General features: G+C 49.0%; 1 protein-coding gene across 2 annotated transcripts in view; it reads left to right on the top strand.

Moving 5' to 3' along the window:
* Window positions 1–3,552: 3,552 nt before the first annotated feature.
* Window positions 3,553–24,530, top strand: part of RBM19 (RNA binding motif protein 19) — a 68,284-nt gene continuing 47,306 nt past the window's right edge. The window contains exons 1-21 of one of the 2 annotated variants that reach the window (XM_027715642.2): window positions 3,553–3,672; window positions 4,440–4,622; window positions 5,485–5,616; window positions 5,836–5,874; window positions 6,414–6,621; window positions 7,704–7,981; window positions 8,464–8,538; window positions 8,789–8,867; window positions 9,609–9,680; window positions 10,427–10,627; window positions 11,491–11,621; window positions 12,006–12,127; window positions 12,841–12,937; window positions 13,376–13,486; window positions 13,947–14,147; window positions 14,612–14,729; window positions 14,961–15,106; window positions 16,139–16,199; window positions 17,506–17,585; window positions 18,573–18,628; window positions 19,992–20,108. In XM_027715642.2, coding sequence (XP_027571443.1) covers window positions 3,637–3,672; window positions 4,440–4,622; window positions 5,485–5,616; window positions 5,836–5,874; window positions 6,414–6,621; window positions 7,704–7,981; window positions 8,464–8,538; window positions 8,789–8,867; window positions 9,609–9,680; window positions 10,427–10,627; window positions 11,491–11,621; window positions 12,006–12,127; window positions 12,841–12,937; window positions 13,376–13,486; window positions 13,947–14,147; window positions 14,612–14,729; window positions 14,961–15,106; window positions 16,139–16,199; window positions 17,506–17,585; window positions 18,573–18,628; window positions 19,992–20,108 — 2,543 coding nt within the window. In that variant the 5' untranslated portion in view covers window positions 3,553–3,636. Of the gene's footprint in view, window positions 3,673–4,439; window positions 4,623–5,484; window positions 5,617–5,835; window positions 5,875–6,413; window positions 6,622–7,700; window positions 7,982–8,463; window positions 8,539–8,788; window positions 8,868–9,608; window positions 9,681–10,426; window positions 10,628–11,490; window positions 11,622–12,005; window positions 12,128–12,840; window positions 12,938–13,375; window positions 13,487–13,946; window positions 14,148–14,611; window positions 14,730–14,960; window positions 15,107–16,138; window positions 16,200–17,505; window positions 17,586–18,572; window positions 18,629–19,991; window positions 20,109–24,530 lie in introns of both variants that reach the window. The other variant, XM_027715640.2, reaches the window with a different exon arrangement.

The raw sequence follows: 24,530 nt of genomic DNA, 5'->3' as shown, positions 1-24,530 counted from the left end.
TTTCCCTGGCTGCAGGCAGCCCATAATACCATTTTACAGCCAGGTGACCCCTGCTCTTTGGTGCTGTGCCAACCCCTGTCCGGCCAGTTGAGGGGCCGGGCACGTAACGCGCTCCGACAGCTCGGCTGGAGGGAGCTCACGGAGGGACCACGGCTTCCCCTCCCTCCAGTGTGGGGCTGACAGAGCCATGGGGGCTCCTGTCTGCCCGGCATGGCAGGGGGGATTTGGAGGAGTGAGGGAGAAGGGACATCACTCAGAGCCTGCCACCAGCCCTTGGACACCCCAACACGGAGCCAACTGGAGGGGCAGGAGGCAAACCTGGTGCCCTCTCCGGGCAGCACCCTGGCTGTGGGTTGACGTGCCACCTTTGCTGGGCACATCACCTCCCTGTTACCCTCTGCCTCCTGCTGCTACAAGCCATTTCAGGGAAAAAAAACCTGGGCACAGTCCTTTTCCTTTCACTTCCCCACCCAGCTCCCACCCAGCCGTCTGCATCCACCCCATCCACTGCTGGGAACACCTCGCCAGGAACAGGTCCAGCACACAGTGACCCTGGGACAGGAGTTTCTCACAGTGGCATCACCAAGGACAATATTTTCCATGGGGAAAAGCATCCCAAACAATGCATTTGGACTCTTTCCCTGCCTCTGCTTTGGAGCACGGGCTGTGTGACCTGCACCCAGTGACCCACCCAAGCTGGCTCTACAATGCCCGGTCTATCCCCTGCCTGTGCTCTGTGCCAGCAGCAAAAGGGTTACAGATGATTTTCAGGACAGATATTTAGGTACTGGGAGCTGCTTTCCAAAACCTTGTCAGAACCTTCTCAAGACAGGGCCTCAGTTTCTCTCTTGTCTGCCCAGGGCTGGGGTCTCAGAGCAGAGGGTGCCTGCCTTGGGGAAGGACCTTCTGTGGTGCAGCAGAGCCACCAGCTGAAGGAGCAACTCTTGTCTCTCTGATCCCCTTAAAATCTCCAGTTTTTCAGAGAAAGGATGTTCTAAATCTCACATTTGTAAACTTAAAACCTTGACCCACCCTGGGGAGCAGAATCAAATCTAAAGTCAGTGTGTATGTAAAGCTTGTGCTTCTGTACTGAATCGTTGCATCCAGGGAGGGATAAATTTGTTGTTTTAAAAGAAGTGAGATTAGTAAAGCTGAGCATCTCCACGGACTTTGCAAAACCCATGTCCCTTCATGGGCACTGAGGTTTTCCTGTTGGGATCAAGAGTCCTGGTGCCTGGCTCAGTTAGGCACTGCTCTCCCAAGCTTCCCAGGAGAACTGGCTCTTTCTGATCCCAGGCATCCTTAGGGGTCACAGCTGCAGCAGTTGAGCACTGGGCCAGGCTCTCACCTGGGGCAAATCATCCCCAATTGCAGAAAATTTCCACATTAGGAGGGAAATTGCACCATCAAGTGCAGCTGTGGCTGAGGACTCATGGGAAGCATGACGGATGGACACAGCCAGGATCAATCCCTGTCCTGGCAGTGCCGGGCAGGAACAGACAAGGTCAGCGCTGTCTCCAGCGTGGGCAAGAGCTGGGCACTGCTGCTGGCTGCACACAGCAGGTGAGGAGGAGATGGGGAGGAAGAGAGGGGGACAAGTGTCTTGGAGAGGACAGGGATGACAAGGGCAAGGTCTGGAAGCGTTAGTGATGGTGAGAGTGTCCTGTCAGTGCCAGCCTTCATCCCAAGTGACATCCCTGACAGCCTGGCCAAGGACGAGGCAGGAGCAGAGGGCACAGGGGGGAGGGAGAGGAGGGAGCTGTGTCCCTGTGCTGTGACACCTCACAGAGACTCCTTTGAAGGGCAGGTGAAGGGGCACAGGAGCCCCCTGGGAGCCCCCAGTTGGGGCTGTGGGGATAGAGGGGTTTGTGCTGAGCGCTTTCCCTTTGAGTGGGGCACCGGATGACATTCCCAGCACCATCCCACCCTCTCCTGCTTCCCATGCACTGAGCCTGGCCATTGTCCCTGCTCTTCCTACCTGGAAAATAAATGCAAGTGTTTTCCTTGCTGCTCTCCTGAGGAGAGAGCATTGGCTCAGGCTGCAATCTGCAGTTAACCATCCTACATTCCAGTCCCACCAGGACACTGGGATGTAGCAGTGGTGTGGCTGGGTCAGGGCTGTCTCCCCCAGAGAGCTCTCTGCCCTGTGTTCCCTGATGCTCTGAGCCTTTGGGATAGGCTCAGCCAGCTGAACTGGACTCAAAGGGGCACTAGGACATGGCATGGGGGGAGTGGAAAAGCTCCATGCTGGGGGGGCTTGATCTGGGCAGAGGCATCTCCATCCCTGGGGTAACTCCAGTGTGGAGCCAAACTGGGCAGGGAAACAGTGAGGTCTGTGCTGGAGCTGAGAGATGCCCTGAGGATCTTCCTCTGGGAATAAAGGTGTAAAGTCAGATTTTGGGTCCAGGTTACTTGTAGTGCCTTGTGTAAGATGGGCAGAGCTGGGCTGAGGGGCTGTGAGCAGGAGGGGATGTTTGAAGGTGAACAGTCCTGCTTCCCTAAGGTATGCTCACCCTCCAGCAATGGATTATGGAATCGTAGAATATCCTGAGTTGGAAGGAACCCACAAGGATCATCCAGTCCAACTCCTGGCCCTGCACAGACACCCCAAAAATCTCACCCTGTCCAAACATTCCTTGAGCTCTGGCAGCCTTGGGGTCATGCCCACTGCCCTGGGGAGCCTGTTCAGTGCCCAACCGCCATCTGGGAGAAGAACCTTTTCCTGAAATCCAAATTAAACCTCCCCTGACACAACTCCAGCTGTTCCCTGGGTCCTGTCCCTGCTCACAGAGAGCAGAGATCGGTGCTGCTCCTCTATGCTCCTCATGAGGAAGTTGTAGTTGGATATTTAGGTAGAAAAGGACCCACAGTGTTTAATAACCTTCAAGGGATTTTTTTTTTTCCCCCCATGATTTTTGCCCTCTTTTGTCCATGGGACAACACATCTCCTGGCTGTGAGGTTATTTAGCTGTTGCTTGGAGGGAAATTGTTTTCTCTTAGAATCACAGAATGGTTCGGTTTTGCAGCGACCTTAAAGCTCATTTCATTCCACCCCCTGCCATGGGCAGGGACACCTTCCATAGACCAGGTTGCTCCAAGCCCCGTCCAACCTGGCCTTGGGCACTTCCAGGGATGGGGTAGCCACGGCTTCTCTGGTCCAGACCCTCCGTCCCCCTTCCCTCCTCGCTCCTTCGTGGCTTTTAGAGCAGCGGGGGACTGCGGCTTCCCCTCGCTCAAGCCCAACAGCTCCGGTGGGAATTCGGCTCCGTGGCCGCCCGGAGCCGGGACCGGCGGGCGCCGAGCTCCCTCCTGCGGCCCCGCCGAGCAGCGCAGACAGGCCGGGGGACCGCAGCCGCGCACCTCGGGGAAACCCGGGGGTGATCAGAGGGATTCTCCCCCTATTCCCCCCCTCGCCGCCTGTCGCTGTCCCCCGGTGCCCCAGTGACGCTCCCCCTGCCACCCGCAGGGCCCCGTTGCTAAGGGGCCGTTGCTAAGGACCAACATCCGGGTTCCGCCGCCCCCCGGCCCACGTGACCCGCTGGGAACATGGCGGCGCCCACGGCGCGGCGTGCGCGGCGCTGAGAGCGGCGGCTCCGAGTGCTCCGGGCTCCCCTCCCCGCGGGTCCTGTCGCTGACATGTCGCGGCTTATCGTGAAGAACCTCCCCAATGGGGTGAGACCGCCGTGCGGCTGCGGAAAGGGCCGGTGGAAGGGGTGTGGCGGGTGTAGAGACGGGTCTGAGGGGATGCGCCGGGGGGAGGCGGATGGGAGGGCAGGGAGAGGCACCGGGAGGGGAAGGGGGTGCGCGGGGAGGTTCCCGGTCAGGGAGAGGCACCAGGAGGGGAGGGAGTCCCGCGGTGTGGTGGGGACGGGGGTGAGCGGGAAGACACCTCCCCCCCGCCCCCCCCGGCAGGGAAAGTTCTTGATTCGGGTTGGAGAGAGGAAGATGTTTTGATGGGGGAGCAGCGAGATGTCCTGGCGGAAGGGGCTCTAAGGACATAAGAGTTTGTGAAGATGTACTGGGACGGGGGTCTTCCTGAGGGAGCGTGGGGATTCCCTCGGGGGTAGGATAGTGGGGGACGCTGGGCAGGGAGAGCTCCTGGAGTGGTCAGGGAGGTGCCCCAGGGCAGGGGAGCTGGCAGCCCCTCAGGGTGGGGGAGCAGAGCTTGTTGTGGCCATTGCCCTTCCCTCGGTGTCTGGGAGGTGGGTACAGGTGCTCACTGTGCTGCTCTGCCCCAGTCAGGTCCTCCACAGGATCCCACCGTGTTCCCTCTCTGTCCATGGAGGGGATTCATGGAGGGCTGAAGGGATTTGGTTTCCACTGTGTGGTTCCTACAGCCCTTCGATAGAGAACATTTTGTTTTGGACTTGTCCACAAAGCATCTCTGTATTTGCATTCCATGGCTGACTTCCCTTCACGTTGTCCTTCCTCTTTCCCAGATTAAGGAGGATCGCTTCAGGAAACTGTTTGCTGCCTTTGGAACACTGACTGACTGTTGCTTGAAGTTCACCAAGGATGGCAAGTTCAGGAAGTTTGGCTTCATTGGCTACAGGTCTGAAGATGAAGCTCAAACGGCCCTGAAGCATTTCAACAAAAGCTTCATAGACACTTCCAGGATCACGGTGAGTTGGTGCTGAAAAATTATCTCCGTGGGATTTTTAAGAAGGTTTGGTGTTGAAGATTTTGGGGGTCTTAGGGGTGAATAGCTGGGATCAGGAAAGCCTGAAGGTGAAGGTCTCTGCAGTAAAGCAGCAAAGCCTGGTGCCAGCTCTGATTGCTGGAGTCTCAGCAGGTGCTGGGTTCAGCTGGGCTGTGGTTGTGCATAGCAGTGATTTCAGGGCTGGTTGGAGCAGCACAGTCAGATTGGGAGCTGTCATAATCCGAAATTTTGAATTTCAGCTCATTTTTCATTTCAAATCTTGCTGTTCTGGATAGAGAATGATTCAGGATAAACAGGATAACTTATTTGACTTGACTTGCACCAGGAGCTGTAGTTACAGGACAAGGGGGAATGGCTTCAAATTGAAGGAGGGCAGGGTTAGATTAGGTATTAGGCAGAAATTCTTCCCTGTGAGGGTGAGAAGGCCCTGGCACAGGTTTCCCAGAGAAGCTCTGGCTGCCCCATCCCTGGAAGTGTCCAAGGCCAGGTTGGATGGGGCTTGGAGCAACCTGGGCTGGTGAAACATGTCCCTGGAACAACATGAACTTTAAGGTCCCTTCCAACCCAAACCATTGCAGGATTATGTGATGATATGACTCAGCTTAAATGAGCACAATAAAGTGTTTCCCGTGTTAGATTGTTTCCCATGATTGAACATGTAGCTCTGTGCTTTTAAAATGAACATCTGTATGAAGTCACCTGTTCTCCTGCACACACCCTCCATCCCTTTAGGGTTGCAATAAAGATTCTTGAGTGAAGTTATCCAGCAGTTACACAAGCAGACTCTTGAACATGTGTTTAATTAGAGATCTGATTCTTTCCAGGTGGAGTTATGCAAGTCTTTTGGTGACCCTTCAAAACCCAAAGCGTGGAGCAAACACTCTCAGAAGGTTCCTGCCTCAGAAAAACAAACAGAGAAGCCTGTGGCAAGTGCAGCTCCTGCAGCCACAAAGAAAGTGAGTCTTGCCTGATCCCTTGAGGCTCTGATGTGTGTCAGTGATGTGGCAGAGAGAAGGTTGGCCTGGTGTGTAGGGAAGGGGACAGAACAGCTGGGACAGTGGATGTTGGAGTCCTGGTTTTGGGATTTTCTGCCTTGAGATCTCTGTTCCCTGGACCATTATGTTCCCTGAAATTGGCTGTGCTTCTAATAAGCCTTTCTAATTTTTTTCCCCAAGGATAAAAAGAAGAAAGATCCCACGGATAACTTGAAGGAGGTGAGCTGAGGTTGAATTGCAGTCCCTACATCCTTGCTAGCTTGTATTAACAGCAAGAGTTGAATAGTTCCTTTCTGTAGTCCTTCCCATGCTATTAATTCAGGCTGTGACAGTCCAATTCTGCTGCAACAAACCCTCATTTTAACAGCCCCAACACTGGGGTCCAGCCTTTTAATTGTCAGCTACTCCCATGTGGCCACACTCTGCATCCAGGACAATCCTGTTTCGACATTTCTGGTTTTTAACCATGTGCAAGATTTTTCACATTTAACTTCTGCATCTTTTGCTCTTTTCAGTGTTTTATTTTCTTTTTTAAAGTACTTTCTAAAAATGAATTATAAAAAAAGAGTAGGAATGAGAGATCTCATGAAGACTTTAATCACTTTAAGGGCTCACCTTGTCAGTGTAAATTGAGCTCTCCTTAAGGGACTTTTGTTTTTACTTTGCTGGAAATGAGGGGATATCTTTATTTCAAACTCACTGTTAGCTTTCCTGTGTCTGTCTTCACAGCTTATCTGCTTAGTTTCTTTTTTTAACAGCTGGAAGAAGATAAAAAATTCCAGGAGTTCTTGGTGGTTCACCAGAAACGGTCTCAGGTGGCCACTTGGGCTAATGACACTTTGCCAGAGGAGCCCAAGAAGAGCAAACCAACAGCAGCAGCTGATTATCTCAACTTTGATTCAGATGAGTCTGAGGAACTGAGTGAGGATGGAGATGAGCCCTCTGAAGATGAGGAGGAAACTAAAGGTACCAAAAGGAACTGTCACTTGTGTTGGTCGTGGTGACTGTGAGGGCAGAGGTGCTGACAGGACCCAAATCAGAGTCCTTCCTCCCCACAGAGACACTGTAACAAGGAAGGTGGTTCCTCAAGCATGGTGCTCATTCTGTGTGCTGTGGATGTATGGTTGTTTTCCCAAATTTGGGGAATATGGGAAATGCAGTTTCTGATATTTTCTTATATTAAGCATCTGTGCCTACCCCTGGGTCCTTAGGGCAGTGTTAGGGAAGAGAACAGGGCAAAAAGTCTGCACCTTTCCCTTAAATGCTCTCCTGTCCTGCAACTACTTTCATCCCTGGGATTTCCAGAGCTGGATGTGGTTTCTGTTTATTTAATAACCTGTCTGTGAACTTATCTAGTCTGCCTTTGATTGCATATTTCTGGAAATGGTGTGTGCTTGGGCCCTGTTGGAGTTGATGGGAAGGGACAGAGTTCAGTATCTTGGATCCTGAAAGGAAAACTGGAGTAGTGGGTTAACTTAGAAGACTGGGAAGTCTGGGCTGCAGTCTAGTGTATGCCTTTTAGAATCCAGTGTCCCTACAGCAGTGATGGGTGTGGGTTTGGAGCCTTTCTCCCTCCCTACATGGTATTTCCTTATGCTGTTCTGTTGGAGTGAACAGCATTTTTCCTGCTGCTCCTCTTCTCCCTTTGGGTAACTCAGGTGTAGGTGTGACTTGGCAAGGGGTGGAGGGGTGTTTTGGAGGAACAGCTTGTTCTGTCCTTCTCCTTGCAAAACTAAACTGAACATTTTAAAACCTTCTCTGTGGTCTGCTTGGAGTATTTAGTTAAAATTGTGACAAAATCCCTTGTCATGGAGTTCCTCCATCTCCTCTCTAATTTGTTTTACACATGAACTGTTGCTTTGAAAAACAAATTGTCAGCCTGGAAGTGCTGAGATAAAATTGCTCTGCTGTTCTCAAGCCTGTCATTCCCATGGAAAGGGTAGAGGAAGGGGATTGTCATGATTGTGCCAGTTCTCAGCTTTTCTCTGGCTGAGGAAAGAGCAGCAGCATCTGTGTGCAAAACTTCTCTGGTCTCTCCTCCCCAGCAGCAAAGAAAGGAGGGAAGAAGGCAGCTAACAGCAAAGACCTCTCAGATATGGAGTACCTGAAATCTAAAGTGGTGAAGGATTCTTCCTCCTCATCCAGTACAGAGGAAGAAACAGATACTGAGGAGGAGGTGGAAGAGGAAAGTGAGACTGAGGAGGATTCAGGCATTGCAGAAACCATTGGCACCTGCACAGATAAAAAGGGGAGGGTAAAAGCCCAAAACACACAGCAAGAGACACCAGTGGAGAAGAAGAAGAAGAAAAAAGGGTCTACAGTAGAGGTACAGCTGAATTAGACTTTTGTCTTCTCTAAAGCAGGAGCTTTATGGGTAGTATGTGTCTGTCAGTCTCTCCAGGGGTGAGCTGAAGGCCTGTGAAGGCTGCAGGACCCTCTAGGTACCAGCTGCTTTGGCTCACTGGGTGAGAGCCATTAGAAAAATCTCTTCTTAGGAATGAATTCCTAAAGATCAGCCTTCCAAACAAGTGCTGCTAGTGCCTCTTTTCAGAGGCTTTCCTGTTTTTCCCTGTGTCCATCCCTGTCTGCATAAAATGCTGTCCTGCAGAACTCAGTGTCAGTGATGGGGTGTGACTGTCCCAGCCTCCCAACCTGCCCCCCAGGCTGTTGTGGTGATGAGAATCTCTCGATATCCCCTCCCACTCTTCAGCCTCCTGTTTGTTGGACAAGACCAGCTTGTTGTGCTGTGATTTTTCTTCTTTCATTCAGCTTTTTTTTTTCCTTTATTTTCCCCATCCTTGTGTGCAGAACCAAGGCAGCTCAGCAGAAGCCAGCACCCCGTTCACAGTGAAACTTCGCGGTGCCCCCTCGAACATCACTGAGGCAAGTTTTGTTACCCAGCTGGGGATGGAGGCTCCAGAGGGGGTTCTCAACATGATCCTTGCAGAGACTTTTCACTTATGGAGCAGTTTTGAGGGTTGTGTGGGCAGTCAGGGAAACTTTAGAACTGGCTTTGTGCAGAGACGTTTTGTTGCACGGGGTGTTTTTTATACTGGATGTAAAAACCTAAGTCTGCAACTTGCTGCTTCCTGCAGCTGAAAACTTATTCAGACAATTTTAATTCTTCCTGCAGGAAAAGATCCGTGATTTCTTCTTGCCTCTGAAGCCAGTGGCAGTTAGGATAGGAAAAAACACCCAGGGGAAGAATTCAGGTAATGTCTATGTGTGGAAGGGGGGGGGTGGACCTGTGAGTTAGGGGACCTCTCAGTTCTTTTTATCTGCTCTTTTTGTCTGCAGTTTCAGAGCACTGGCTTGTGTCCTGATTATTCCAGACCTTTCTGTGACTTTGCAGCTCTCCTGCCCTACTTGCTGTCCATAGGATGCCTGGGGCAGAGTAATGTTGGCTGTGCTCCCTTAGGAGTAGCTGCAGGATCTGCCTCCAGAATTTTCCTAAACATCCCAAACCATGCCAAGAAAAGGCCTGTTCCCCTGGGATAGCTGCAGCAGCACCCAGGGACTGTGCTGACCTGTGTTTATGGGCTGCAGGGCAGCCTTTAGCCAAGGTGGGTCTCCTGACAGGCTGTGACTGCTGGAGGTGCCTGTGAAAGAGTTTGGAGCAGGTTCTTGGAGTTGTCAGGGAGCTTTGCTATGTGCTCTTTTCCTTTAATAGCCTAAAAACAGATGCACCTTTTATTTCCTCCTGTAGATACCTGTAAAAGCCTCCTTCAGCTGTTAAGTTGGGCTTCTTTGATTTGTATGTAGAGAATAAGCTTTTTAAAGGCAGCCTTCCAGTCGGACGTGGCCGTTTTCAGGCTGGATTGAAACTTTAATGGGAGCTGAATGCTTTATCTATAGGAATCTATACTAGAGAAAGCCCAATTCACCCTTAATTAGCCAATTAGTGGCTGTATGTTCCCCACATGATGCTCAGTTGAACGTTTCCTTCCTCCAAGGTTACATCTTTGTTGACTTGAAGAGTGAAGCAGAAGTGCAGAGGGCCTTGAAGAGAAAAAAAGAATACATGGGTAAGGGCTGTTTGTTCCTCCTTGTTCTGGCTGATGCCACTGGCAGGGTGCTCAGCTGCTGGAGTGTTCACTGTAGGAGTATCTCCTGTTGTTTAGTTTTTCCCAGGCAGATGGTGGGGGTGGTTCCTCTGCTCAGCCCACACGGGATAAACCCGGTGCCGTGTCAGGAGGAAGTGACTGAACTGTGCCTGTTCCTCTTGGGCCCTCGTGTTTTGTCCTGTGCTCGAGGTGTATCTTGTTCCTGGGATAAAAGTGATGTTGTTTCAGTCTGGTTGGGATCTGTACAAACAGTTCTGTAAGCCTGTGCTTGAGACTTGTGCCTGGCCTTAGTGGAACTCCTGAAATTACGTTTGCAAAACCCACATGCAGAATGGGAACAGCTGCTCGGGAGCCTGGCTGGCACAGGCAGAGGGGCTGGAGCTCCCTGAAAGGAAGGGAGACTGAGGAGTTGTTGATAACCTGGTTTTTATGAGGACTGATCTCTTGTAGCCCCCACCACCTCTTTTTATTTATTTTTTTTTTTTAAATCAGGCAGAGTCCTGCTCAGAGCTTGTGGGATTGGGATTGTAATTGCTTGTGGCATTGGGATTGTAATTGCTTGTGGGATTGGGATTGTAATTGCTTGTGGCATTGGGACTGTAATTGCTTGTGTCACTGCTGTAACCCTGGGCTCTTTGTGCACTGATGTTGGCTGCCCATGGCCTTGGGAAGCACCTAACGTGCCTCTGTGTGTGGTTGTGGCTCAGGTGGACGATGTGTTGAGGTTTCCCGATGCAGGAGCACCCCAAAAGAAACTGTTCCAGCAAAACCCACTAACCAACCATGGCAGAGAAGGCTGAGGGATGATGAGGAGGAAGAGGACTTGTCTGAATCAGGGAGACTCTTTGTCAGGAATCTTCCCTTTACGAGCACCGAGGAGGACTTGGAGAAGATCTTTTCAAAGTATGGTGAGTGTTTGCCCTGGGGCTGAGACTTGCAGAGCAACATCTTTCCTCTGTAAACACAGAGGTTTTCGTGCTGGGTGTGAATGGACAAAGCTCCATGTCCCACATCTCTTGAATATGGCCCAGCTCTCATCATCTTTATTGTGGGGTGTGCTTGGCAGGAGACTTATACATGCTGCAGGTAAGAGGGGAATCTCTGAGATACGCCCCAAGTTTGTTTGGAATGGCAGGTGGAAGCTTGGAGTTTCCCTTTTCTACCTTGAATTTAAACAGATTTAAGGCTATCTTTGCGTTTGAGTGTCCTGGGGGCAGAGAGGGTTAGGTTGTGGAAGGATTAAGACTGAAGATAAATGCAGCTGCTCAGAGCTTGCCTGGTTTGTGTCATGTCTCAGAGCCCTGTGAGCTGCCACGTGGTGCACAGCCAGACTTGGGGTGCTTTTGTTGGGCCAACTTGTCAGCCTGCAGCTCCTGGCTCAGGTTGGTGGCTCACCACACACCCTGTGCAATATCCAGAGCTGCTCTGCCCTCCCTGACTCCCTCATCCCTGGCTGTGTCTGGGAGATGCCAGTTCAAAGTGTAACCCTTCCCATCCTCTTCAGAGGTTCAGATTGGACATCAAGGTTCACAGAAAGCATTGTTAAACATCATAAGGGGCTGCCCAGGGAGCTGGTGGAGTCACCATCCTTGGAGGTGTTCAAGAACCAACTGGACATGACATTTAGTGCCATGATCTAGTTTACAAGGTCGAAGTTGGTCTCAGGTTGGACTCAGTGATCTCAGAGCTCTTTTCCATCCTAAATGATTCTGGGATCCTGTGTGGTGGCCGTTCAGGGACATCTCTCACCATAAAGCCTTTCCCCCTGCAGGGCCCCTCTCGGAGATCCATTTCCCTATTGACAGACTGACCAAGAAGCCCAAAGGATTTGCTTTCATCACCTACATGATTCCTGAGCACGCAGTGAAGGCCTTTGCAGAATTGGATGGGCAGGTGTTCCAGGTACAGAACTGATGGTTTTCCTGTGCTGTTGGGCTGCAGCTGCTGGGAATGTTTGTTACTAACACGACCAAGAGTTTCCTTCTCTGCTTTGCTGCACAGATTGAGTCTCTTCTGCTGTGCTGTTTGGGAACACAGGTGCTTTTGGTAGAGTAGCTTGGTTTGAACAGCCTTACAGGCACCAAAATCCTGGTAGAGGTGGAGAAAGAGCTCCAAGTCTGTCTCTTATATGGCCTCTCTGACTTGCAGCCGTGTCTCCTTTGGGAAGGAAAGTTCCCTCCTTCCACCTTGGCTGTTTGACTAGCAAAGGTGCCAGAAAATTTCCTCCTCTCATGGACTTCTGTGGGTTATTTCAAAGCTGCTAGACTTCTTCTTCCTGTCTTGTAGGGCAGGATGATGCATCTTTTACCATCCACGATCAAAAAGGAGAAAATCGAAGATGGGGATGCAGAAGAATCTTCCTCCTACAAAAAGCGCAAAGAGGCCAAGGACAAAGCCAACAGTGCCAGGTACAACACAACCTGCCAAATTCCCAAGTGGCTTTGCAGGGCTGTATAGATTCCCAAAGTCAATAAAGCATTTGCTGTGCAGCTCTGTTTCCTTTGTCTCTTACCCACGTGAGTCCTTTGTTCAAGTAGTTCAGTGAGCAGCAGAAATTGAGAAAAACAGGGTTTTGAATGGCTTTGTGTATGAGTTTATTTCTCTGGTGTCTAATAAAAGTTGTAATTCTTCAGGGTGATGGTTTCAGGTCAGTTGGGTCTTTCTCCTCTACTTGGCCACCTGTATTTCTAAAACTTGTAGGAACTTTATCTTGCTGTGTGACAAATTAGTTTGAAAGAAGCGGCCAATACTTTCTGATTTAAAGGGAAAGAGATGCAACCTTGCTTGCGTGGGCTTTGTGGTTTTAGGAAAACAGTTGGAAAGTGTGTTCCTCTGAGTCAACACCTGAACTCCCAGCTATAGCTGCAGAGCTGTGACCAGTGAGGTCTAGGGAAGAAGAGCTCAGCTGTCTGCACTGCTGCCTCTCTTTTTGCCCTCCAGACATGTCTCCCTCATCCTGTCAATTCTCTAAGGATATTCCACCCTACCTTCTCTCTGACTCTTCATTCTGGCTGCTCGTGGTGGCATTCAAAGCTATTTTTTTCCCAGGAGTATGAACTAGAGAGCCCTCAGTGGAAGAAGGGGCCGTATGACTGAACCTGGCCCTTGTTTGTCTCTGCAGCTCTCACAACTGGAACACGCTGTTTGTGGGGACCAACGCTGTGGCTGATGCCATGGCTCAGAAGTACAACGCTTCCAAAAGCCAAGTGCTGGATCCTGTGAGTTGGGTGTTCTCATCAGCTGGGGTGGGAGATCCCTTTCCTACCTGTTTCCTTGTGTCCTGGTCTCTCCTAAAGCCCCTGTGCTTCCGTGAGGCTGAGAGGTCTGTGATGCTGTAGCACCTCTGTGGGATCTGAGCCCATCAATCCCTTTGTCACTAGGACAGTGACAGTCCCAGCCCTCTTTCCCCCTCTGCTTTTCTGTGCCTGAATTTTGTATTTCTACATAACCAGCAACTGATGGGAATTTACACCTGAAAGCTCAGTTCCTTCCTGGAAACTTTGTTTTGCTTTGGGAAGTGTTCCGATTCCAACAGCAAAACTTCCAACAGCTTCAGAGGAGCTGGAGCATTTTACCTTTAAGCTTTCTGCCACATTTCCTTTACATCTGCTTTTGGAGCAGCAGGAACAGCAGGTGACTGACATTCTTGCCTGCAGGAGAGTAAAGACAGCGTGGCAGTGAGAGTTGCTCTGGGAGAAACCGAGCTGGTCCAGGAAATTCGCCGGTTCCTCATTGAAAACGGAGTCAGCCTGGATTCCTTCAGTCAGGTGAGATGCTCATCTGGAGGCAGCACTGTGGACCTACCTCCTCTAGTCCTGGTGTCCTCATCTCTCTCTGAAACCGGTAATTAAATCCTCACCATCTTGCAGGATTGAACCCTTAGGAAATGTTATATCCATTTGAAAATGCAGCTGCCCTCAGCATGGTTTTAAATCCATAATGTGATGGCTTTAGTATGGTCAGGGAAGGAGTCCTGTGTCCATATCAGGGTGGATCTGGAGCTGAAACCTCCACACACGAGCATTTGTGGAACAGGGAGGTTGTACTGGGGTGTGGATCTTACAGGAAGTGTTTTCTAAATGGCCGCTGGCCCTCTTGGACCCTGGAAAGGGGCGGCGTGGAGCGAGAGGGCACGGTGTGTTGGATCTGAAACCTTCAGTTAGGCAGTTGTCAGAGTTTGCAGCTTTAAATCCCATCTTCCCTTTCTTTCCCCACCGAACTTGCCAGGCTGCTGGGGAGCGGAGCAAGACGGTGATCCTGGTGAAGAACCTCCCTGCCAGCACGAGCGCGGCGGAGCTGGAGGACGTGTTCGGCCAACACGGCAGCCTGGGCCGGGTGCTGCTGCCAGAGGGGGGAATCACGGCCATCGTGGAGTTCCTGGAGCCAACAGAGGCCAAGCAGGCGTTCACCAGGCTGGCCTACTCCAAGGTGAGGCAGCTGCCTGGAGAGTGTGGATCGTGGCTGCTTGGGAAGCTGCAGGAGGGAGTGCCTGCTGCGTGAGCGGGGCGGGAGTTCTGAGGGAAGCGAGTTGTCCCAGAGCCGCTGCTGTTACCCTCTGTCCCTTGGATTTGGGGAGTTGCCTGATGCATCCTTGTCCAGCAGTGGCTAAATAGGGTTCAGAAATAGGGTTCAGCCTGCAGAGGATGGCTGGAGGAGGGGGCTGTGACATATTTAGAGGGTTTCTTTTCCCTTTCACAACACAGGAGTGTATTACTGTGGTCCTGTGTGAGGCTGGATCCTTTTGTGAAAGAATTTAACCAGCTAGAAAAGCTACTCAGCTTTTCCACTGGTGTTTTCCATTACAGAGCGAGATGAAAATGAGGCTGAGAGCAGAGGTTTTTCTTCAGGCCTTGCCCTTCAGTCTTCATTTCTTTCCTGTCTTCTCTTCACAGTTTCATTCTGTGCCGTTGTATCTGGAATGGGCTCCAATGGGTGTCTTTTTAAGCCCAGCCCCTCAGAAAAAAAAGGCTGAGGTTCCGAAAAAGGAGGATGAAGCAGGGCTGGTACCAGGTAAGAACTTTGTCCAACTTGCTGTTGACAGGCTGTGGGTCCCTGCAGTGTTTCCCTGCTCATGTCAGGCCACAATACATGCTTTGTCTGGGTGATTTCCCACTGCAAGGACATGATCTTCCCTTCTTCCTCCCCATTCCAGGAGCTCTCCCAGAATTTGAGTGGGCAAGCTCCCCCCTAAGTTTGACTTTGTTTCATCTTACAAAGTTTGGTTTATCCTTTTTGTTTCAGGTGAAACTCTAAAGGACTCAGGGGAAGCAGCAGCACAGGAAGAAGAAGAGGAAGAAGAGGAGGAGGAGGAAGAAGAAAACGTTCCTGGGTGTACCTTGTTCATCAAAAACCTCAACTTTGCCACCACAGAAGACACGCTGAAGGAGGTGAACCATAGGGATATAGTGTTTAAAGCAGTTAAATTGCAGTGGGAGATGAGAAAACATTATTACACTGGGACTGGGAATATCCACTTTGGGGTTTCAGGCATCAGTTAAGACAAATGTATCTGAAACTGTTTTGATGGGGTTTAATTCCACCTTGGGACAGGTGGAGGCAGTAGAAAATCTTTTAAGACTCCTCATTTCCCATGCTTTCTGTAATGCTTCTCCTTGGGATAGGCATTTTCCTCATACTGCTTTGTGTGTGAAGGCAATGAATAAATAAAGGATGGTTTCAGAGATGTGCTTTTCATCTCAGCTTCTCCTGCCATTGAGCTGTCTGTGCTGCTTTGCCTCAGCAAAGCACTTGGGAGAGAGTGTAGCATTACTAAAGCCATGTGGGATGCTAATAGCAGAATAGGGAAAAGCAGCTGGGAATTCTCAGCTCTGCTAGTTTTTGTAGCTGTGTAAAATGCCACATTCCATGGCCCAAGAATCCTGGAGCAGTGTCAGTCCATCCTGGACTTGTGTTCCTCTGCCTTGAGACTGTGAGACTGTGTAGAGACCCTGGTCCATTTGGGTCTGGGGACAAATGTAAATGTTCAGAGGAGGACTGGGGCTTGTCCCCTCTTCTTTTTTTACCTTCTGGCTGTAGTTTTACGAAGAAGTCAAAAAAATAGTTTATCTTTGGAAAGAGGTGAATTTTTGGGGACATCACAGAAGTCACCCACCCCTAATATGTCTGAGGGCATCTTGTAATCCACAGTGTTGCTCCAGTGCCATCTCAGATCTCTGCACTGTTTCCAAGGAGTGGTAGATGATTTATGGGAACACATCGTGATTTCTTTAACAATCTTTTAGTGTGTGTGTGTATATTTTTACAGAAAGACTGAGCTGCAGTGACTGCTTGTCAGGTGTGTGCTGGGGGAGGTGGGCCTGTGAGTGTGTGCTGCTGTGGAAGAGGGGCACGTTGTCACTCAAGTTGAGCTGCAAGCCTGTGACAAAGGGAACTGAATCACGTGTCCAAATTCCTTGCAGACATTCTCCAAAGTGGGAGCCCTGAAGAGCTGCACAATATCCAAGAAGAAAGACAAAGCAGGTACTCTAGATGTTGCTGTTCAGTTCCTTCCCTTGGCTGGTTGCTGAGGGCTCAGGTGTGGCATTGCTTCAGCATTCATCTGGCTGAGCATTTGTGTTCTCCTTGGCAAAATCCTTAGTGTCTCTAGAAGTGTTGCTGCTGAAATGGCTGAAAGCAGCAACCAAACGTACCCCGGGGTTCGGTCTAGGAGGTTAAGCTCAATTGGCCTTCTCTTGAGATCTTGAGATAGAGAAGGCAGACTCCTTCAGAAGCACAGAAGAGAGAGCAGGGTGCGGGTTGAAAGGAACCGGTGCCCCGCCATGATTTAACTGCGCACGGCGCGTTATCCGCAGGAAGGGCCGGGATCCTCGAGGGTGTCTGGCTGAGTGCTGGGCTGAGTGGGCTTCCTTTGCCTTCTGCCTGCCAGCCCTGGGCCCCACAGGCTGCAAGGACAAGTGGCTGTGCTCTTGCATTGACTGCTCTCACTTTCCAGGCAGTTGGACAGGGAAAATTTGGATTAAGGCAAGCGCTGGCTGGAAGGGCCGTGTCTTCTTTCTGGGAGCTGCAAAGCTTTATGAGATTTTGCCTTGACAGGGCTTCTCTTTCATGGGGTACTTAAAAACTTGGATCCAGTGAAAGAAAAAGAAATAAAGCAAACTCTTCAGTAGTGCTGGTGTGTCTGGTGTGCTCATGACCAGACAGCAACATCCCAGTCTGGGCTGATCTCGTCCCCCTTCTGTCCCTGTGGGTCATCCCTGCAGTCTGATACCACTGACATGGGGAAGTTGGAAACTGGGTGTGATGCTTTCACTTGTGGATTTTTCCTTCCCTCATTATTAATCATAACTTAATTATGGCTCCTGTGCTGGTGTGACTGCAGGCGATGCAAACCTTTGCTGTGGAGGGGGGGGTGGAATTGGTGTCCTCTCCCTTGTTATAGAAGTGGCAGCTGCCCACTCAGGTTTAGGGAGTATTTGTGTCTCCATAACGGGATCACTTCCTCCTGTCTGTGTCAGCAGTTGCTTTGTGGGACTCAGTGTTTTATTTTAAGTTTTGCACTGAAATGTTGCAAAGCGAAAAATCTGTTCTGTGTGCAGCATTGATTATCTCCTTTTTGACATCAGCACCAAAACCAGCTGTTCTTGCTCAGAACAAATCAGCCAGGGGTGCTCATGAGGAACCTCAGGACATGGGCAGGCTGACCTTTGCCTGGGGTATTAAGTTTCTGTCCCCCCAGTTTTGGCAATCAATACTTGCTCCTGGTTTGTTTTTACATCTTAGTCCATCCCTGTTTCCTGGTAGCTTAAAAAGTCTCCTTTCTTGACAGGCACTTTGCTTTCCATGGGCTTTGGATTTGTGGAGTACAAGAAGCCAGAGAGTGCCCAGAAAGCCTTACGCCAGCTCCAGGTAAGCTCAGGCGTTCCCAGCCTGGAATTCTTTGCAGAGGTGGTGGGCAAGGACTTGGATGAACCTTGGAGTTCAAAATGGAGCTGAGGATGTCAGTGCTATGAGGTGCACTGGGCAGGTGGAGAAGCCTGTAAAAAGGGTCTGTGAGGGAAGGGGGTTTGTAAAGGGACAGGACCATGCAGAAGAGTGTTTCCTAGTGCTGATCCAACGTGGGGGTGGCAGAAAACCTACAGTGATTGAAATGTAATGAATTTGAAATTTAATGAGGTTTTTTCTGCAAGGTGCCCTTTGCAGAGGGGCAGAGACCCAGGTTCTCCCTCACAGGGAGAACAGATATTGCTTAGTATTTAATTAGTGCTGCAGAGTTTGACTTTACCCTCTGTGACTCTGCCTGTGACTTCAGGGTCTTCCAACCTCCTCCTGCCTTCTCCATGGCACGGGATTTGGCTGCACTCTGAAGGAATGAATGATAAAAATAAAACATGCAAGTGTTTGGTCCACACTACCTGGATATTATGGGCCAGGCAGCTGGAGATTGAAGGAATTACTGTCTCATCTGTGCATGTTCAATGACTGTTATCCATGAGTCCCTCCTTCACCAGGTGGTCATTTCACGTTCCACAGCCTGGACAGTCTTGGGATAAATGTACATGCTCCATCCTTTTGAGAGGAAAATGGGTATTTTGGGCAGGGATTGGGCAGCAGGGCTCCAGGTTCCCAGTGTAGTGCCCACTGCATGTTTTGTGCCCTGACAGGGATGATTAGGGAAGAGGCTGAACTCTGGGAGGTTTTGGGGCATGGGAAGCATGACCAGTGTTCAACAGAGAAAAGCTTTGGTTGGGAGAAGGGTAGGACTAGATGGAAAAAAAAGCAAGATTTGAAATGCTGTGTTTATGTCCTGGAAGCTGTTGTGACTTTGACTTTCAATTACTTTATTTACATCAACTATATTTTTTTTTTCTGTTGTTTCTTTGTTTTAACTTCTAGGGCTGCTCTGTAGATGGCCATAAGCTGGAAGTGAAACTCTCAGAGAGAGCTATCAGGTAAAGCTCATGTCTCACTTGTGTAACAGGGTTATATTTAAGCTGCACTAATGCTTGGTGGGTCCTTCCCTTCTTCCCTGGCATCTGCATCACGAGGGATGTGAGCAGTGGTGCTCCAGCTGTTGAACACATCAGGCTTTGTGCTTTACTCTGAGTCAGTTTGGCTTGAAAAGAAAAAAAGAAATGATGAGTTGCTGTAGTGGGACCCCAAAAAGGAGCTCAGAGTGAGAACCAGGCACAGAGTTTCCTTCCATGCTCAAGGAAAAGGTTCCTCTAAACCCTCTGCTTTGCTCAGCATTGCAAAACCAACTATAGCCCAAGTTCCAGGGGGCTTAAAAAGTTCTTGAAGATAAATATTTTCTAGGTAATGAAATCTTTTGCCCTAGTTCCTCTGAGAAAACAAGAGCTTAAGAATGATGTTCTGCTGCCAATTCTGATCAAAACAAGACAAACAGGTTTCTTGCTTGATAAAAAAATTTAGATTTACCTTCTTTTCTTTGGTCAGTCAAGTGCAGAGGAGATGGTTAATTGTGGGTGAGTTTACTTGAAATTAGAGTCTTGATTTTTAGGGTTTCCTTCCTAGTTTTTATTCAGTACAGACTATTCTAAATGCAAAATTGAAAATTAATCCACATGTTTGAAGGTGAATGTTGGCACCTAAGCACTGTCCTTTAGGCACTTTGGAAACCCTACTGGAGCTGGTATATCTTAAATGTCAAAATTTGTTTGAAAATCTGGTTCCTGGGGACCAGAAACTGTCTGACAGCTCCCTGTCTGCACTTTGTATGTCAGTTCTTTAATAAACCATTTTTATCCATTTTGATTTTTAAAATCCCTTCAGCAGGTATCCAGCCCTCAATGTGAAGTGCTTTGCTTTATGAAATAAGCTGCTGTCTTTTGTGTTAGGTAAATTCTGACCTCGTCCAAATGCAATACAATTCTGGAGGTAAAAAAATTAATACTCTGTTACGAAATTTCACTTGATGTTTTATAAGCCAGGAAGAAAAAGAATCAAAATTGGCTTACATTAAGCTAACTTTTTAAAAATATATCAATTAGTACGTTCTCTTTGACAGTTGAATGGACGAGATTTGGTGTCAGAACAAAAGTTAGTGGAAAACACGAGTCCAGGACCACAAACTGGGGTTGAAGATGGACTATTTCATTTGCAGATGTGGGGTTTAAATCAGTGAAATTCCTTCCTTCCTGGTGTGCTGTGTGACATTCCCCCTGTCAGGAGCGAGGGTGTCAGTGTGAGCCAGCTGCCTCTTTTTCCCCACATTCCAAATCCTGGAGGAGCCCCAGAGCAAAGGGGGCTTTGCTGCCCCATGGTCCTCACCTGCCCTTGCTGTTGCCTCCCCAGGCCTGCTGTGAAACCCTCCCGAAAGAAGCAGACTGCCAAGAAGCAGAAGACCTCCAAGATCTTGGTCCGAAACATCCCCTTCCAGGCCACTGTCAGGGAAGTCAGGGAGCTCTTCAGGTAGGGGGGAAAAAAGTGCTTCCTGTTGGGTCTGTGGGGTGCTCTGGGCTGGAGCTGCTGTGATTTTCATATGGGATTTTGTTACTGGATTTTTTAAATACTGGATTTTAAAATTGCGGTTTTGTTGTCTTGGTGGAAGTAAGCAAGCCTTTTACTGAGTGTAAAGGCAAATGGTTTGACAGTGTAGAAATTCCAGTAGAGGTACCAGTGTGGAAATTCTGCTGGTGAGGTGGTGATCCCATGAGCTGGTGGTGTGGCTGGAGCCACTGTGAGCTGTTGGAGCCATGCAGTAGATATCCATGGAGCTTGGAGATCCCTGTGCCTGTCCAGTAAATGATCCAGCCTTGGGTATTTTTCCCTGTCTCCTGAAGGCTGTACAGCAGCATTCCTGATGCTCAGCACATCTGCCTGGGGAGGAGCACCCAGGTTTGAGTGGGGCTGGCTCCTTCCTCCACCTGCCTCGCCCACGTGTTGGTGCAGCTCCATCCCCTCGTGGAGGGAGCATTTCCACCTGGCTTTCCCTTCCACTGCTTGGGCCTCCCACCCTTGGTGGGGTGTTGCCCCTTGCCTGTAAGGATGTGGAACTTTGCTGCCCTTAATGCTCTCTCTGACAAGAAATAACCTTGTCAGCCATCAGACATGCCTGGGATAATGCCGAGTGTTGGACAGGGATTTTGGGATCCCAGCCTGCCTTCTTTCTGTGTGTTCTGTATGTCCTCAGCCTTTTCTGCTGCCTTGTAATGCATCCTGGAAAACAGGGGAAACTTGGTAAAAAGAAAACCATCTTTACTGCTCTCAGGATGAGAATGTTTAGCTCACTGTCCCAGGCCATGGTCCTTGCTCTGCTTGGAGAAGGAATCTGGGAGGAATTTGTGTTCAAATCTGCCCATCACTCTTTCCCACCTGCAAAATAAGGATGATAGCTCAGATGTGCAGGGCATGGTGGAGTACTTGCTGTGTTAGGAGGTGGCCTCTTTGTGGACCTGTCTAAGCAGAGGCAGGTGCTTTTGTCACAACTGTGGGAATGAGTTCAGGAGTTCAGGAATTGCTTAACTCTTTGAAACCTGCCCAGATCATGCAATGAAAACCACTGGCAGTGATTTGTTTGTGTTAGGGAAAACTGCAATTCCCTGTCTGCAGGGAATTCCACCTACTCTTTTAGCATGTGGTGTTCTCCTGGCTTGTCTGCATGGCTGGGAGGCTGTTTGCATGCAAGGTGTAAGGAAAGCTCTGTGTTGCAACACTGGATTTGGGGTGAATTCTGGGGTTTTCACCGAAGGCAGACCATGACTTGGTTCTGAAACACACATTGCTGAAAGGGTGATGGTAGAATGTAAAGATCCCTGTAAAACAGCAAAAGCTTTTCCTTCCTTGTGCTGTGCAGCTTGGATGCTTTTGCTTCAGTGCTACCCTGACAGGTCCAGGCAAAATCCCTGGACTTCCAAGTCACTGCTCTGAGTTTTCTTACCCCGTGCAGCACTGCTAATTTAAATCCCAGCACTGTGGCTGCAGAGGTGACCTTCCTAAAGCTTGAGCAAACAAAACCAGGGGCATCTGTTTGCTTTCTGGGGTGCTGGGTTAAGTTCAAGGAGCTGGGAGGTTTATGTGTATCACAAGGACAGACAAGCCCAGTAGAGACTGTGGGGTTTTTTTTAGTGTGGTTTTTTTTTTCCTCCTGTCTTGTCTGGCACCTCAGTGCTGTGGAGAGGAGGGGCAGAGGAACAGTCTGATGAATATTGTAAGGAATGTGCAACTTCCAGCTGCATGTGCTGGTGACAGTGGTCTTGGAGCGACGTGGGAACATCCTGCATTTATCCTGGGATATTCAGAGATGGGGGGTTTATCCTCAAAACAGCAGCTTGTGGGGAGACACACACAGCCTTCCATCCACCCCTGCCATCCCTCCTTCCCTTCAGAGAGGCTAAAACCAGGCATGGCAGAGCACTGCCAGGCACTTCATCCTCCTGGATTGCTTTGGTTTGTGCTTTTAAATCAGGTGCCTTTGCTCTGGAGCTTTTTAGCTGTCTTATTTTGTGTTTTGCTAGTTATTTATTTAAAATTGCAGGCAGCCACTTGGCAGTGGAATGGATGGCAGGGCTGCAGGGGGCACTCTTAGCCTGCCCAGAAAAACCTGGCTGGGGACCACCAGGCTGGGGGGACAGCAAGGGACCACCAGGCCACTCCAGCAGGCATTGCCATGAGGGTGACAGCCCCAGGCCCGTGGAGGTGGGAGGCTTTGCAGGGTGAGCATCTTCTCTATTGTTTCACATGCTTCTGGGCCACTTTCCAGCCCTGCAGCTGATGTTGTCCCCCAACCTGCTTCCTCCTGTGCTTGCTTTTTTTCTTTTTTTTCCAATTGCCTGGGAAGGAGAAAAATTAATGAATAAATATATATACACACACACAATATATTTGTGCATATATTTATTATGCACACACATATGTATATTACATATACACACCCAGTATATGTGTCTATCTATGTACACACTATATGTATCAACCCAAATACATATATTGTGCCAATACATATTTCCAAAAATATACGTAATGCATGTGTGTTGGATGTATTTCCCCAAATTAATATCTCCATGTTTTGAGGTTTTTCAAGGAACCCTGTGTCACTTTTCAAACAGCCCCACAGAAGGTGTTAATGACACTGGAAAACAGCAAAACAAGGGAGCTGGGTGGTTTGAATAGTGGATTTTTAAAGCTGTTGTGCCTGTGCTGCTCAGCACTGGCAGTCCAGGGAATCCTGTCCTGGTTGCCTTTAGACTTTTTGGTATTTTTATTTATGGACCCACCAGTTAAATGCTCAGACTTGCCCTGCACCGTCGTTTGTGTTCCTACAACAACCTCTAGGAACTTTTTCATTTTGGACTTTGAGGATATCGAGTTCTAATTCTTGGGCTAGAGAAGGTGGTGTTTAATCTTCTCTGTAGGGGAGTCAGGGACTCTCTGGTTAACAGCTCAAGTCCTCTGCCTGCAAAATCAATGTCTTCTAGTTCCAGCAGCCTTAGGTGCTGCCCACCTTCCACCCCAGCCCCAGAGGCTTTGCTGGGATGTGATGCTGGTTCAGATCGTGTCCTGCCACGTTCTGCTGGAGGTTTTGACCTCTCATGCACCCTCCTGGATTTATTTATTATTTTTTCTGAGACCCTATAGGTGTTGTTTTCTTCAGAGGGAGAGCTGTTCAATTATAGGGGCTGCTTCTGGGCTAGGTGTGAAGATTTAGCTTTTGTGGGTGTGTGGTTTTTTTCCCCCATTTTTGTTCTTTATTGGATTCTACTCTTATCTTTACTACCAGGAAAAATAACAAAAGATAAATGGTCCTTAGTTCTTTCCAAAGAGCCATAGTTAGGGGAGGAGAGACAAAGGGATTGCTATCCCATGAAGGCTGCTAATTTTTGCTACCAAATTGTGGGCCTTTTATGGCAAGACTTTTTTTTTTCTTTTTTTTTTTTTTTTTTCAAAAGGAACTCTAGATGTGGCAAGCTGAATTGGAGATCTGTGAAAGGCCACATTTTCACAGATTGGAGCCCTGGCAATTTCTGAAAATTGGGCTCCTTTAAAAATCTATCACATTAGATCCACGCAGCCTTCATTGGAAGTTCCAATTAACTGTTTGTTTCAGAGCCTCCTCTTCCATCCTCCTTCCCCCTGTCTGCACCAACTGCATTAATATTAAAAATAAGGCTGTTTTGCAGCTCCTGTAGAACATTTTGAGGAGATGTATGTTTTATTTTCCTCAAAGGGGGAACAATTAGATTTAGAAAAAGACTTTTTAAAAGATTCCTACCCAACCAAAGGCAACCTGAGGGATAGATACAGTCCAGAGCCTGCTTAGGGTTTGGCATCATTGATGCTTTACCACCAAAGGATGCAGTTGTTGGAGTTGCACCTCAGGTAGTGTGTTTTGGGGATGGAGTTGTTTCTTTTTTTCTATGTAAAATAGATCTGAGAAGTTATCATATGGTCTGTATCTATAATTTCTCTTAAATTTGCAATGACTGTCACTTTGAGCCCTCCCCTGCCACTTAGCTGTGGTAGCCCTCCAAATTCAGGGTGAGATCAGGGGCCAGCACTGCGTGTGGAAGGTGTTTTATCTTCCCTCTGGCCACCCCTTGCCTTTCACCTGTAGGAACTGCAGTCAAACACTTTGCATAAAGCTGTTAAATCACAAAATTATTATCAATTGGCAGACTGGACTTCAGTTTGACTAAAGAAGCAGCGAGCAGAAAAGCAACTGAAAGGTATTCCAGGGCAGGGAACAGGTTATCAGGTGCATTTATCTCCATATTCTGACTTTCCTGTGAAGAAAGTAACGCTGCTTCTTGCAAAGACCTTTGGGGGTGGGTGTCTCTTTTAATTTTAACTCCTTTGCTGACTATTTTCTGCGTCCTGACAAAGACGTGGCATTTA

The sequence above is a fragment of the Pipra filicauda genome, unplaced genomic scaffold (assembly GCF_003945595.2).
Source record: "Pipra filicauda isolate LSUMZ 115617 unplaced genomic scaffold, ASM394559v2 scaffold286_size1242794_pilon, whole genome shotgun sequence".
Taxonomy (NCBI): Eukaryota; Metazoa; Chordata; class Aves; order Passeriformes; family Pipridae; genus Pipra; species Pipra filicauda.
The sequence above is the reverse complement of the archived record's forward strand: the minus strand, read 5'-3'. Positions and strand labels throughout refer to the sequence as shown.